The sequence below is a fragment of the Cynocephalus volans genome, chromosome 2 (assembly GCF_027409185.1).
Source record: "Cynocephalus volans isolate mCynVol1 chromosome 2, mCynVol1.pri, whole genome shotgun sequence".
Taxonomy (NCBI): Eukaryota; Metazoa; Chordata; class Mammalia; order Dermoptera; family Cynocephalidae; genus Cynocephalus; species Cynocephalus volans.
In genome coordinates this window covers 186,933,514-186,946,178 of record NC_084461.1, presented here as the reverse complement: position 1 = coordinate 186,946,178, position 12,665 = coordinate 186,933,514, and the positions used below count along the sequence as shown (strand labels likewise).

At 37.1% G+C, this 12,665-nt stretch overlaps 1 protein-coding gene across 7 annotated transcripts in view; it reads right to left on the bottom strand.

The window, feature by feature from the left end:
• Positions 1 to 1,737: 1,737 nt before the first annotated feature.
• CLIP1 (CAP-Gly domain containing linker protein 1) overlaps positions 1,738 to 12,665 on the bottom strand; it is a 107,089-nt gene continuing 96,161 nt past the window's right edge. For 6 of the 7 annotated variants that reach the window (XM_063086537.1, XM_063086538.1, XM_063086540.1 and 3 more), the window contains 5 exons: positions 7,493 to 7,610; positions 7,261 to 7,411; positions 6,620 to 6,669; positions 3,779 to 3,903; positions 1,738 to 3,441 (listed from right to left, as the gene is read on the bottom strand). In XM_063086537.1, the coding sequence (XP_062942607.1) occupies positions 3,216 to 3,441; positions 3,779 to 3,903; positions 6,620 to 6,669; positions 7,261 to 7,411; positions 7,493 to 7,610 (670 nt within the window). In that variant the 3' untranslated portion in view covers positions 1,738 to 3,215. Of the gene's footprint in view, positions 3,442 to 3,778; positions 3,904 to 6,619; positions 6,670 to 7,260; positions 7,412 to 7,492; positions 7,611 to 12,665 lie in introns of those variants that run through there. The other variant, XM_063086541.1, reaches the window with a different exon arrangement.

Genomic DNA, 12,665 nt, shown 5'->3' with positions numbered 1-12,665 from the left:
CCGCGGACGCAGTCACGTGACAGATGGCCCACGTGACCGGGTCGCTCACGCTTCGCCAATCCCGGAAACCGGCGGGATTCGGCTTGTTTCGAGTTCGGCCCTAGCGTCCGCCTTTTTCCTGTACTTCGCGGCTTCTTCAGACTCTGCCTCAATCCAGGAGTCGCCGGGCGCTGTGAAGTAAGTTTAAAGATGGAGACTGGATCCCACTTGTCTCGTTAAAAATAGCGACTTCTTTCTAAGCAGTAAGGGTACTTGTTGTAAAATAGTAACTTGAGGCTAAACTGGAATGGAAATCTTTTAAATTATAGCAATCAGAGGGTCCTTCGGCTTGCAAAATTTACAGATGTGGTCAGGAGCCAAGGGAACCTTGAGTGGCTTTTCCGTTTTTAAGCCCTTCCTAATAGACTTCTACAGCGACATGGTTATTTCACACAAATACTGTCGCATCTGGAATCCAGGTCCCACACTTGCTTCATCAGTAAATTTCGCACGTTACCTTGTGAGTTGTGAAGATCAGAAGATGTAAACTATATCGTGTAATCCACGTGAAAAGCTTATCAGGGTGCCTGGAACTTAATTGCTCAAATTATTATGAGGATGACATGCCCTTCAATACTTTGGGGTGGAAATGGGCCATTTGGGATCTGGCAAAGAAACTTGAAAATGTTTGGTCTTCAAGTGCATGGCTCCCTTCATTATCTTTTATACTCTATGTTATGAAGACTCAATAAGCAATCACCATGGAGTCTGAGTAAGTAGAGTGGAATTTGGGAGTGATGCAGAAAAGCAGTCAATCAAAACTTCTATTGTCTTTTTTTTTTTTTTTTTTAAGATGACCAGTAAAGGGATCTTAACCCTTGACTTGGTATTGTCAGCACCACACTCTCCCAAGTGAGCTAACCAGCCATCCCTATATAGGGATCCGAATCCTTGGCCTTGGTGTTATCAGCACCACACTCTCCTAAGTGAGCCACAGGCCGGCCCTTCAACTTTTTGATTCCATCAAAATCATTTAGATTTTGACATAACTTGTTACCACACATGCATACTCCTCCATGCGCTAATTCTCAACTGGTTTTTACAGTGGTTCTCAGCCTGTATCAAGTGTGCGGGGTTTTTGCTTAACTGAGAATGTATCATTTTAAGACCTGTGAGAATAAACGATGAGCTCAGCAGGCCATGTCATGAGCTGTTAAATGAGGGTACGACCTACCACGTTGCTATACTGTGGTAGTTGTCGTATAAATACTGTAGACTTAATTTAGAGTCTGTTAATTACCTGAAGTCAATACCAAGTTGAGAAATAGTGCCTTAGAATATTACTTAGGTAAAAGTAATGTTCTTATTGAAGCAGTAACTCTGCTTTTGGAAAATATCTACCTGTAGGTGAGTCTGTATTCATAAAACAAATGTCCACTTAATTGGTTCAGTACTCATTTTTGTAAATATCACAGCAACTTTCACAGTTTCTAAAACTTCATGTATTAATAGACCATTGGTACTACATGTGCCAATGGTGCCACTTAAATTTGTGTCAGGTAATATGGTGTGATAACAGCAATGGATAACAACCTTAAGTATTTATTTTATGCTAAATGGGTCACGCTTTGAGATAGGACATACAAATTTCTTAAAAGCTGTTTAGCAACAAGACTGAAGTATAAATTGCTATTTGGGTCTATACGGGCTTGCTCATTTGAAGAAAAACTTAGGATAAATAAACCTGAGAATAATGAGTTTACTGCCAATGGCAAATAAGAATAATCATTTATTAAAGTAGATACAGAATACTTGTTTGCTCAGATTTTAATACTGCTTTACATGTTTTGTTTGGGAAACAATTCCTATTATAATATGTTTATAACCAAAATTTTCAACTGATAACAGATTTATTTAATATTCATTTGTCAAACACAGTTGACAATCTTGAGGGGAAAATACATCAAAGGCATATTTACAACTGTAGAAGTTCTTACTATACATTTAGCATGGAAGATTTATTACTTTTTACATATTCTAGAAGACATTCAAATGAAGATAAATAGATTCAGACTGGTTAATAAACTGTTCTGATGGTTGAGGTCCTTCATTTTATTTTTTGTGATAAGAAAATCCAAAATTATTAATGTTGAATTTCTCATCATACATTCATCTAAAAACACAGTAAAAAAAAAAAAACTTGTAAAGGAAGATTGTAGATTGGTTAATTCAGGTGTTTTACAGTAGCATATTATCTAATTAACTGACTGCTGGGGATATCTGCTAGAGAAGAAAAAAATATTGGGGAACATTTTTCCAGTTATTTAAATCTGGTAAAGAAACAAAACAAAAAGAAAAAATAGTTGCAAAGCAACATGATGCTATTTCTGGCCAAGTCTGTCTGTTATGTCCTGATGATCATTTTTTATGTGTTCTCTTTTTCATAAAGGTAAAAATCTGAAAAGAAAGACACATTGTGTATGTTTTTTCCCAAAATATAGATTTTTTTAAAAAATATGTACATATAATATATAGAAGCTGAAATTATGCAATACCAATAAACAAAACACCACAGTTAGAGTAAGTGGGTGCAGCATATAGATTATAAAATGTCCCCACAGCAGTTTTGGGGCTTACCCCTCCCTTTACCTGTTTCATGATTTTACAACCACACCTAAGTATTATCAAGCCTGCAATAAAGGCACTACTGATAACAGGTAGTGCAAAGAGCCTGGATATTTCTTTGATTAAGAATAAAATACTTTAAATGAGTAGATGAAAATGCAAAATGGCACATTTTTTCAACTCATTCCAGTGTCGCAGCTTAACCAAAAAAATCTAAATATACAAATGCAGCCTGGAAATATTTTAGTGCAAATATGAAAATTATCAGCATAATTTAAAGTTACTTAAATAAGGTATCGTAAAGGTAGGGATTGTTCTATGAGGTTTCTCGAAGGAAAATAACGTAATGGCATCTGGTGCAATGTCTTAAAACATAAAGATCAAGAAAACAAAATTAGAGGTGAAAACTCACCTACTAAATATTTATTTATTATTCTAACTTATAAGGGGAGACTAAAGGGTGATTTGTTGGACATCAAAATATTTTCTAGATTTGCTGATGGGGGTCAAAAATAACATGAGTTCTCCTGAAGTCTGCACATACAATGCTGGTGGTAAACTGCTTAGATGCTAGTGCATGTGAGAAAGCCAGTTCTTGACTTGAGGCTTCATCAGAAGGTCTCATCGTCATTGCAGTTGGTTGCCCAGTGCCCAAACACCTCACAGATTTCACAGTACGGGCGCTCCTCGCTCCGACTGCCATGGTGCGTGGAATGGGGAGGGTCCTCAGACATCTGTGCCTGGGTAGGACAGTCCTCAGTGTCGTGGAGATCAAAGCAGTCACAAATATCACAGAACAGGCGAGGTTTCTTCTTGGACTGTTTCTCCTGGTCATCACTACAGATATTAATGTGTAAAATTGGAAACTTTATCAGAAGAAATTCAGGAAACAATAACACTTGTAAAGAATCTAAAAAATAAGCAAGAACTAACTATGGTCAGGTCTGTGAGCCCCCACTATAAGTTGTACATTCCACATTTAAAATTTTCATGTCAAACCATTTGTAATCTCTCACTGTCTCACTGATTTATGAAAATCTTTTTTATGGCAAAGTAACCACAAGCAATTGTTTCTTTTTGTTTGTTTTTACAATGCACTGGAGAACCTAACTTTAAAAACACACTTATTTTGATAGAACCAAGGTTCCAATCAGTATGGCTTAATATGAAGTACCTGTCGTAATTGTTCAGGTCATCCCCATTCCCATTAAGGGCTGCTTCTGACATCATTTCTACTTTCATCTTGAGGTCTTGATTCTTCCTTTGAAGGTCCACGATTACTGAATTTAGGAAATCAATCTGATTGTTCAAAAAAAAAAAAAGGAAAAGAAAAAGAAACAGTGAGATGGGTAAAATGTCTAAAACGTGCATAAGCTGGAGTATCATGAAGTATACTCTCAGGCTACAGCTGCAAAGTGTGCTGAAGGGGCCAACAGTGGCGGGAACTTGCCTCTATTTTTCAGTCTCCCCAAGGAATAGGAATGCTGAGACTGTTTCACTAAAGAGTTAAATGAGGCCATGCCTAGGTGATGGGGCTATGGAGGTTTCTTTTTTCCCCTTTCTATCTTTCAGAGTTCTTCAAATGTTCCTTACTGAGTAGATGCTATTTTATACTTGAAAACATTTTAAATTACATTTCATTGAATGTTTTCAGTTGTGAATGGATAAGCTTCATTTGTTATTGAGGCAAATGAAATACTTTATCTAAATCTGCAGGTTGGTGGAGTGCTACAAATATAAGATTCATGGACAAGTAGAAGAAACATTTACTGTATTTCTTTCAATAGAAACAAAACACCTTACATTCTCCAAAAATCATAATCTTTCATTTCTGGATACATGGGAATATGTTTTTCTTCCTTCTACCACATAAAAAAGATATACACAATTTTACAAAATGCATAAATGGTTAGTTCCTCCATTAAACTCTAGAGCCAATCCAGGACTTTTCTGTTCTGTACAATTGAAAAAACTACATTGAATTTCTCCTCAGACCACCATTTATTGGCTGACTGGTAATGATGGAACAATAAGTAAATGTTTTCTTCAGGGAAAATGGAGGAGTTTAAAAGAGAAGGCTAAAGTTCCCTTTCCACTGAGGAGAGACGCTATGGCACACAGCATCAAGGCAGCGTCCAGGCAGCACATGTGTGAGAAGCACCTGTGAGAAGCTCAGGGTGGTTGGGGAACCATGGGAGGAAACACTTGTCCTCGACATTTCCCTTCAAATTAAGGGTACTTTAATTTAAAAAAAAATTTTTTTTTTCTTCCTTCTACAATAAAAAATTCTAATTTCTCTAAATTGAAAGATTCCATTTTACACAAATATATGTTTGTGTCTATATGTTTGTGTATACATACATATATACATATATATTGTACTTTTTAAGGAAATATCTGGTCTTTGTCTCCTGCTGGGGCAAGTTAAATAACAAAGTTAGCAGTCACTACAGTCTTTCTCTGCAGAATATTCCTTCCAACATCAATGAGGCCACCTTTGAAGGCAGAGCCACTGAATCTATTTTCACTTCTCAAATTGCATTTTCTAAGTCATCATCCTGTTAAGAGCTCCATTTCAGGAAGATGAAAAAGCCACAAAATGGAAGTAAGTATGGCAGGAAACCACACACACACACAAACATACGTGTGCACACAAATTAGGAAACATAAAACAAACCATTTGCTGATTGGAAGAAAAGTGTTGTCAGCAGCAGATGAAACAAACGGAAGCAGAAAGGGGGGAAAGAAAATATTATTAATTATTATGCCTTTAGTCATGCAAACTATGAAGACAATGCTAATCTAGGATAAGTTAGTACGTGGTTGAATCCTTTCATGCCCTCGAAGATGTCAGATAACTACAACAAATCTCAAACTCATTGAGTTTTTCTTTTATTTCAAAATGAAAGATGGCTTTTGTACCTTTGAATTTTGTACAGAATAAATATATATAAAATATATTATTAAAATTAAAATTAAATTATTAAAATTAAAAGGTTATATTTTTTGCTTATGTGCAGTTATGTTTCCAAATACTAGTTTGCCTCCATATAATCCCATTTTTAAAACTGAAGTTGTTTTGTTCATTTTGGATTTAAGAGACTGTTTTCATGAACCCAACCTTTTTAAGGTAAAGGTGAGCAAGGAATCCTCTGACAGAACAATTCTACTTCTAGGAATTTATCCTGCAGAAATACTAGTATATGTGCAAAATGATAGCTGTCCAAGATAATGCCTTACAGCATTGTTTATACTACACTTAGAGGATCAGAAATAGCCAAATGTCATGTCAACCAATAGAGAACTGACTAAATTATGATACCGCCATACAATGGAATACTACAAAGCTATAAAAAAAGTACAGAACAGTTTATGTTGTATGCCATTATCTATGTAAAAAGGAGGGGGACTGAAGACTGTATTAGTATTGGCTTGTATTTAATTTTTTAAAAATCTCTGAGAAGACAAGACACTAATAACAGTAATTACCTGTGTGGGGGTTTGGGAACTAAGCAGAAGAGAGGCCAGGTTTGGAGGAAGACTTTAATGTATATATCTTTTTTTTTTTTTTTTTTTTTTTTTTTTTGCCGTTTTTTCGTGACCAGCACTCAGCCAGTGAGTGCACCGGTCAGTCCTATATAGGATCCGAACCCGCGGCGGGAGCGTCGCCGCGCTGCCAGCGCAGCACTCTACCGAGTGCGCCACGGGCTCAGCCTTAATGTATATATCTTTAACACTAATGTTTGGACCATAGGAATGTATTACCTATGCAAAAGATTAAATGAGGGCCGGCCCGTGGCTCACTCGGGAGAGTGCGGTGCTGATAACACCAAGGCCCCGGGTTCGGATCCCATATACAGATGGCCGGTTCGCTCACTGGTTGAGCGTGCTGCTGACAACACCAAGTCAAGGGTTAAGATCCCCTTACCGGTCATCTTTTAAAAAAAAAAAAAAAAAAAGATTAAATGATTTTGAAAAATAGGAAGAGAGAAAAACAATAAGGAAAGAACATTACCTGACTCTCCTGGGCTCTTTCATCTTCTTCTGCCTGAGTATCAGTATTACCTTATGTTTAAGAAGAAAAAAAAAAAAGTGGAGGGAAGATTTTTTAAAAAAACCGAAAAACTGCATTTTCCCCCCATTACTGCAGAGAAATGGCCAGTGTTAGAAACTCATTTTCATGTGGACTTCCCACATGTACCTCTTTGAGAACACATGGCTGAGTTCCTGTCCTCTAGCTGGACCCCTGAGGAATCTCACAGACACTGGCCCTAGCCCTGCAGGTGCTCTGAGGCTGGCCAGCTACTGGGTAAGAATGCCTGTCACCTCTATCTGAATTTAAAGGATCAATCTGTCATCCTCCACTAAAGGGACTACCTCTTCACTGCCATGCACTTTCAGACTCCACGGTTGCTGCTGTGATGGCAGCTTACGTTTGTGACAACACTCACAGAAGGCCCAGGAGTGGGAATGCCAGGCATGCATATGTGTGGGACCTAGGTCATGACCAGCTCTCATCTGACTACATGGTGGGAAAGCCAAGGACTGTCAGTCAGCGGCAGCCCAACAGCTGCCTTCAAAGAGCATCTCTACTAGAGACAGCTCCTGGGCAGGAAGCGCGGTGTGTGGAGAAGCACCAGGTGGGCATCATTTTACCTGAGGAGCTGCTGAGCTGCCTCTTGTTTTCTTTGAGTTGAAGCTCCAAGTTCTTTACCTTGAGCTCAAGCTTCACCTTATCAGACTCTAGAGAGTGAACAACTGAATGCAAGGACTTGGCAGAGGCGTTTTCTCCCCTGAGCACTGTGACCTGAAACACAGTTGTGTAGCTTAGGCTTGGAGTTTGAACAAGAAGAGGCAATGTGAATGTTCACCTCAGATGGTACTCTACCTCATTTCTCAGTTTTTCCAGCTCTGCATCCTTTTCTGTGAGTAAGGCACTAGTAATACTGATGGATTTCTGCAAGGAAGCTTTTTCTTCATCTGCGTCTTTTATGTACTTGGATTCTCTAAAAGATCAAAGAGTTAAGAGTTCCAAAAATCAACTGAGAGAGTGGTCAGTGTACAGCTGTTCTAGAACAAACACACAATTAACTTTATTTAATGTAAAACAAAAAGTATAAGAGGGAAGTTTTATGGGGGGTTAAGGCTATTATGTTTGCAAATTTTTACTTGAAATTTTACTTACTGTGAGGGGAGAAAAAGTTTACCTATGCAAAGACATGTCAGAATCTGCATATCATTGTATCCATTTGAACTTAAAGAAACAAGTTAATAAATTTGGAAGATGTAGAATTAAAAAAGAAAACTATTGTACCCCCCCAAATTCTACCAAAATCTAACCCAAAGTTGAATTTTGTTAATTCTTGAATAAATTATTACCAAGCAATAACAACATCTAAAATACATACATGCAAAGCAGTTATACAGATGTCATGCAGAGCAGTTTTATGCTGGAAATATCATTTGGTTCTCACTAATTTTAGTAACGTAGCAAGTTCCAAGAAGGTGGTTGTAGGATCTTATGGGCCAAAACAGTAGCAAAGTTTATTACTATATTCAAACTGAAGGAGTACTACTTTTGAACCATAGAATCTGAAGAGGGCACTAAATTGCTCATAGAAAATAAAGGTGTTTACATAAAAGCTAGAGCAGAAGATGTTAAAATGGGTTTTCAGGTGTAGAATGAAAGCATGGGGGGGAGTGTGGAGAGAGAAAGAGCGCTTGGCCGCTGTTGACTTGGCATTTGGTATCTGCAGAGGGAGGGGCAAGGGCTTTGATGAGGGAAGGATTTGTCTTGGAGTCCAGGGAGTGGGAAAGAAAGGCAAAGATTAAGGAGGAACAGGAAGGGAGAGCAAGACACAATAAATACAATCCAAAAGGGCGGGCTACCATGTATTTACATATGTGTTTATATTTAAATTTTTGTTGCAAAAATTAAATGCATTCAAAAGTACCAGGGTCATGCAAGATAAGACTGAGGAATTGTCACAGATTGAAGAAACTAACGATATATGAGAACTAAATGCAATGTGGTTTCCTAACTTGTACTCTGGATGAGAAAAAAGACTTTAATGGAAAAAAGGGAAAAATCTGAGTAGAGTCTCGAGGCTAGCTGTGCCAATGCTGATTTCTTAGTTTTGGTAAATGCACCGTGGTTATATAAGATGTTCACAATAGGGGAACTGGGTGAGAGCGCCACAGGAACTGGATGCACTACCTTTGCAATTTTTCTGTAAATTTAAAATTAGTTTAAAATAAAGAGTTTTAAAAAATTACTGCAGCGTGAAACACAAGAGACCTTATAGTACAAAAATACATTAGGAAAAATAAAACTGGAGGAAAATTTCCTAGGCTAGCCCACAGGCCATACAACCTAAGACACTGCATTACCGTAGATAATCTTCAGTGAGAGTTCATAACTATGACAACAAGCCAAATTACTCCTCGTTCTGCTAGAAGGAGCAGGGTGAATGCAGAGCATGTAATGGTTCAGTCTGTTTTTGAACCAACTGGAGGAATAGGAAACCCAAGGCCCAGGTTAGAAATGACAGAATGTATGTCTGGTTAGTGAGACCCAAGATATCCGGCACACAAATTACAGAATTCTCATGATTCATGGTAAATTGAAATTCTACACAAGATGAAAATATAAGTGTTGTATTCATCTCTTTGTGTGGCTTACATTTACACTCCAGAATGATAAGTAGTAAGAAAAGAATCTGAGACTTATAGAAATTTCTTGAATTAAAAACCCAAACATTATATGCACACTAGAAAGGGGTGGGCATCAGTGCTGTTAAATTACTGAGTAACACTTTGCTAGGATATAGGATCTTGTTTAGGTTAAAACAAAACAACAATTTAAATGGAAGGAATAGGCAGGCACTTTTTGCCACCTGGAAAGTAAATATCTGATGTCATCCAAAGAGACAACAAATCATTAGCTCCTTAACTTTCTATTAAACTTATTTGGTAGTTATTCTATTATAAAAAGAATTTACAGAGCTTTACTTTTTATAAATACGTTTCAAATTTCAAAAATGTAATTTAAAATTGTTTACTGAAAAATACCAGGATTTGGGGTTGTTGAACAGATTTAGATTCTCCTGTAATCAGGATTCTAGTTGGCCAAGATCCCACAGATTCTTAGTGTTGGGGAGGGATAAACAAACCACCAGCTGGCAGAAGGAAAAAGAAACAGGTGTCCTTTTCTGGGGCCACCAACCAGACTTTCTGCTTCTCATCACATACACACATACAACCTCTTAGCCAGGCTGCTTTCTAAGAAGATGGCCCACAGAACACTTATACAAGTTATCAAAAGATGGATGGTTAAGAAAAAGATCTGATTTGTGATTTACATGCCAAATGACAGGACAAGTAGACCTAGGCAGCTCATTTTTTGACAGATGTGCATTGCTGGCTTCTTAGGTCATTTCTAAGCCCTAATCCCACTGTGAAAACCAAGAGTGGCTAAATTAAACCATTTATGCCAATGTTACTGACATCTGAGTCATAAATTGTACTGCTTTGAAGCCATGTTGGCTAGAATGACTTGGTATTACTAAAAATATCAGTGGAAGATAAACCTAATATGAAAGAAGGGCTATAGGGGCCCAGAAATCTTTTTCTCTCCCATCCCCCAAGGAAACAGATTACCCAGATTCTTTCCTTACTACTTACATAAGAAATAAATTCCAGTAATGAAGCAAATACCTTAAAGTGTTACTGGGCAAGCTTTAAAAATGCAAGATAACAAGAACCAAATATTAGAAACATGAAGAGAAATGCAAATACAGTAAGGAGGGTAAATTTGCACTGAAGTCCTTTGCTGTATATAGATATAAAAAAGAAATATGTGTGTGTGTTTGTGTGTGTATATGTATATACTGCTGAGAATATTTTACAAAACAGAAGCAAGACAGAGGGACAAAGGCAGCCAAAAAATATATACAACAATTTGGTTTACTAAAAATATATGAAATTTATTTATTACAACGTGGATAGACTTTCTTTAGTCTTACCATTAAAGACACACAGATATAGCAAAGGAAGCAAGAGTAGGAAAGGGAAAAGAGAGGGGTGAAATGAGCATTGGTAAGTAGCGCAAGCTTGGAGACAGTCAGACAGTTCGCAACCCACAGTGAGCTGAATGAGCTGACGCAGCACAGACCCCTTCAGAACTGGCAGACAGTAGCATCAAACCAGTTTCCACTCATGACAGAAATCCATTGGTACTAACAGAATGTAAAAGTTCCATGTTTAAGATGCTGGCTTTGGAGTCCCTTCTTTGACATTACAAAGCCTAGAGAAGGGAGGGAAGCCAAACCAGTTCCCAGATCTGCATTAGGCTTGAGTGGTACAGAGGAAAAACCCTCTCCAGTTCTGGCAATCAGAGCAATTCAAGGTTTATGCTGCTTTGTCAAACATTTTGGAAGCTGTTTTGAAAGAGGTTTGCCCAACTTGGAGACTAGTTTTTCAAAGAAATGATCACATTTTTAAGCTTAGAGAAAAACCTTTAGTACATATTGCTTGAAACTCAATGTTTACAGTGACCAAAAAACCACAGCAGATACAGGAGTATTCCTCTGATTTCTTAATGATAACTAATTTCATCCTACAGTCAGGAGTAAGTTCTCCACTTCAATATCATGACCATTTGAATGAAATGATTATATCCTATCTTGACTATGTATATTCAATGATTACTTCTAAATTAAATTGTTTACTAAGCTCTCAGTTCTTGCATGAACAACTACATTTCAAATGCCTTTATAGTTTAAGTACTTACAAGGTTTTAAAATTAAGACCATATCAAGTTCTTTTTAGTATTCTATACTCAATAAGTTTATTTAACCATAACACACAGAGACCTACATATGAATCCTTTACCAAACTGACTTTTAGAAGGCATTTAAGAGTGTGAATTATTAGCTAAAATATGTTTACATTCAGGTTTCTAAAACAGAAATAACTTTTCATGAGGGTTAATTAACCAACAAAAAGCAAGTTCTGAATATGAGAAATTAGGTTTTTAAATTTTCACTCCCAGAAAAAAGCTATCATCTTTATCTACATTAGCTGATCAAAATTAAGGGTAATTTTCAAGAGACATTCTCCAGAACATAAAACAGAACAGAGATAGTGAAGTAAGGAGAATTCCACAGTGCTCAAATTTATTCCATCTTTTTAAGCCATGAAAAGAGTTACATGTCTAATCATACTTTGAAAGGCATGTAATTTAGTTAAAGTCACATGATAAGAATTAATGAAGCATAGCAACTTAAAAAAAAAAGTAATAAACAAAAAGCTTATAAACAAACAGTGAGGAGAGAACCAGCATAAAAATCTGAAGACCTGAGTCTTAAGCCTGCATTTGTCACTTATTAGCTCTCTGTCCTTGCCTAATTTTGAGGGCTCTAGTTTCACTGTTTTAAAATGCGAGCCTCACCAAATATTTCACTGGGTTGTTTTGAGGTTAGATAAATTTGTGAATTATGAAGTGCTAAATAATGTGATAGGATTGTGTCGTATGTACAACAGGCCATTTTTATGTGTGCCCTTGCCAAAATGCCACAAGAAGAAGCCTTATTTATTTTTTCACATATCCTTAATAACTGCTTATACAAGGTCCTTTTAAAGAAACAAAAACTTATTTAAGTAGAATTAAATACCCCAAGGCCCATATAGGGAAGAGCTGTGCCTGTACACAGGAACTAGGTTAAGGCAAGGCAGACTAGTCACCACACCTAACAGCCCCTGGAGAGCATCTGGCTGGGCCACGGTGTGGCAGTGGTGAAACACACATGCATTCTGAAGTATAAACACCACCATAGTGAAATTTGAAAGAAGACTGAATCTAAGTATTTCTTAATTAAAAAAGGAAAGGGACCCCTGGACTGAGGCCTAATGTTCTTTAGACTGTAGCTTACGGAATCCAAATACCTTTGTGCACTAAAAAAGGCATCAATTCCTAAGCAAGTGCCATGCTGGCAGGAAGAATTCTTGATTAGGCTATTCCTGAAGGTTTGCTTTTATGTTTAGTTTTGTTTTTAATAAGG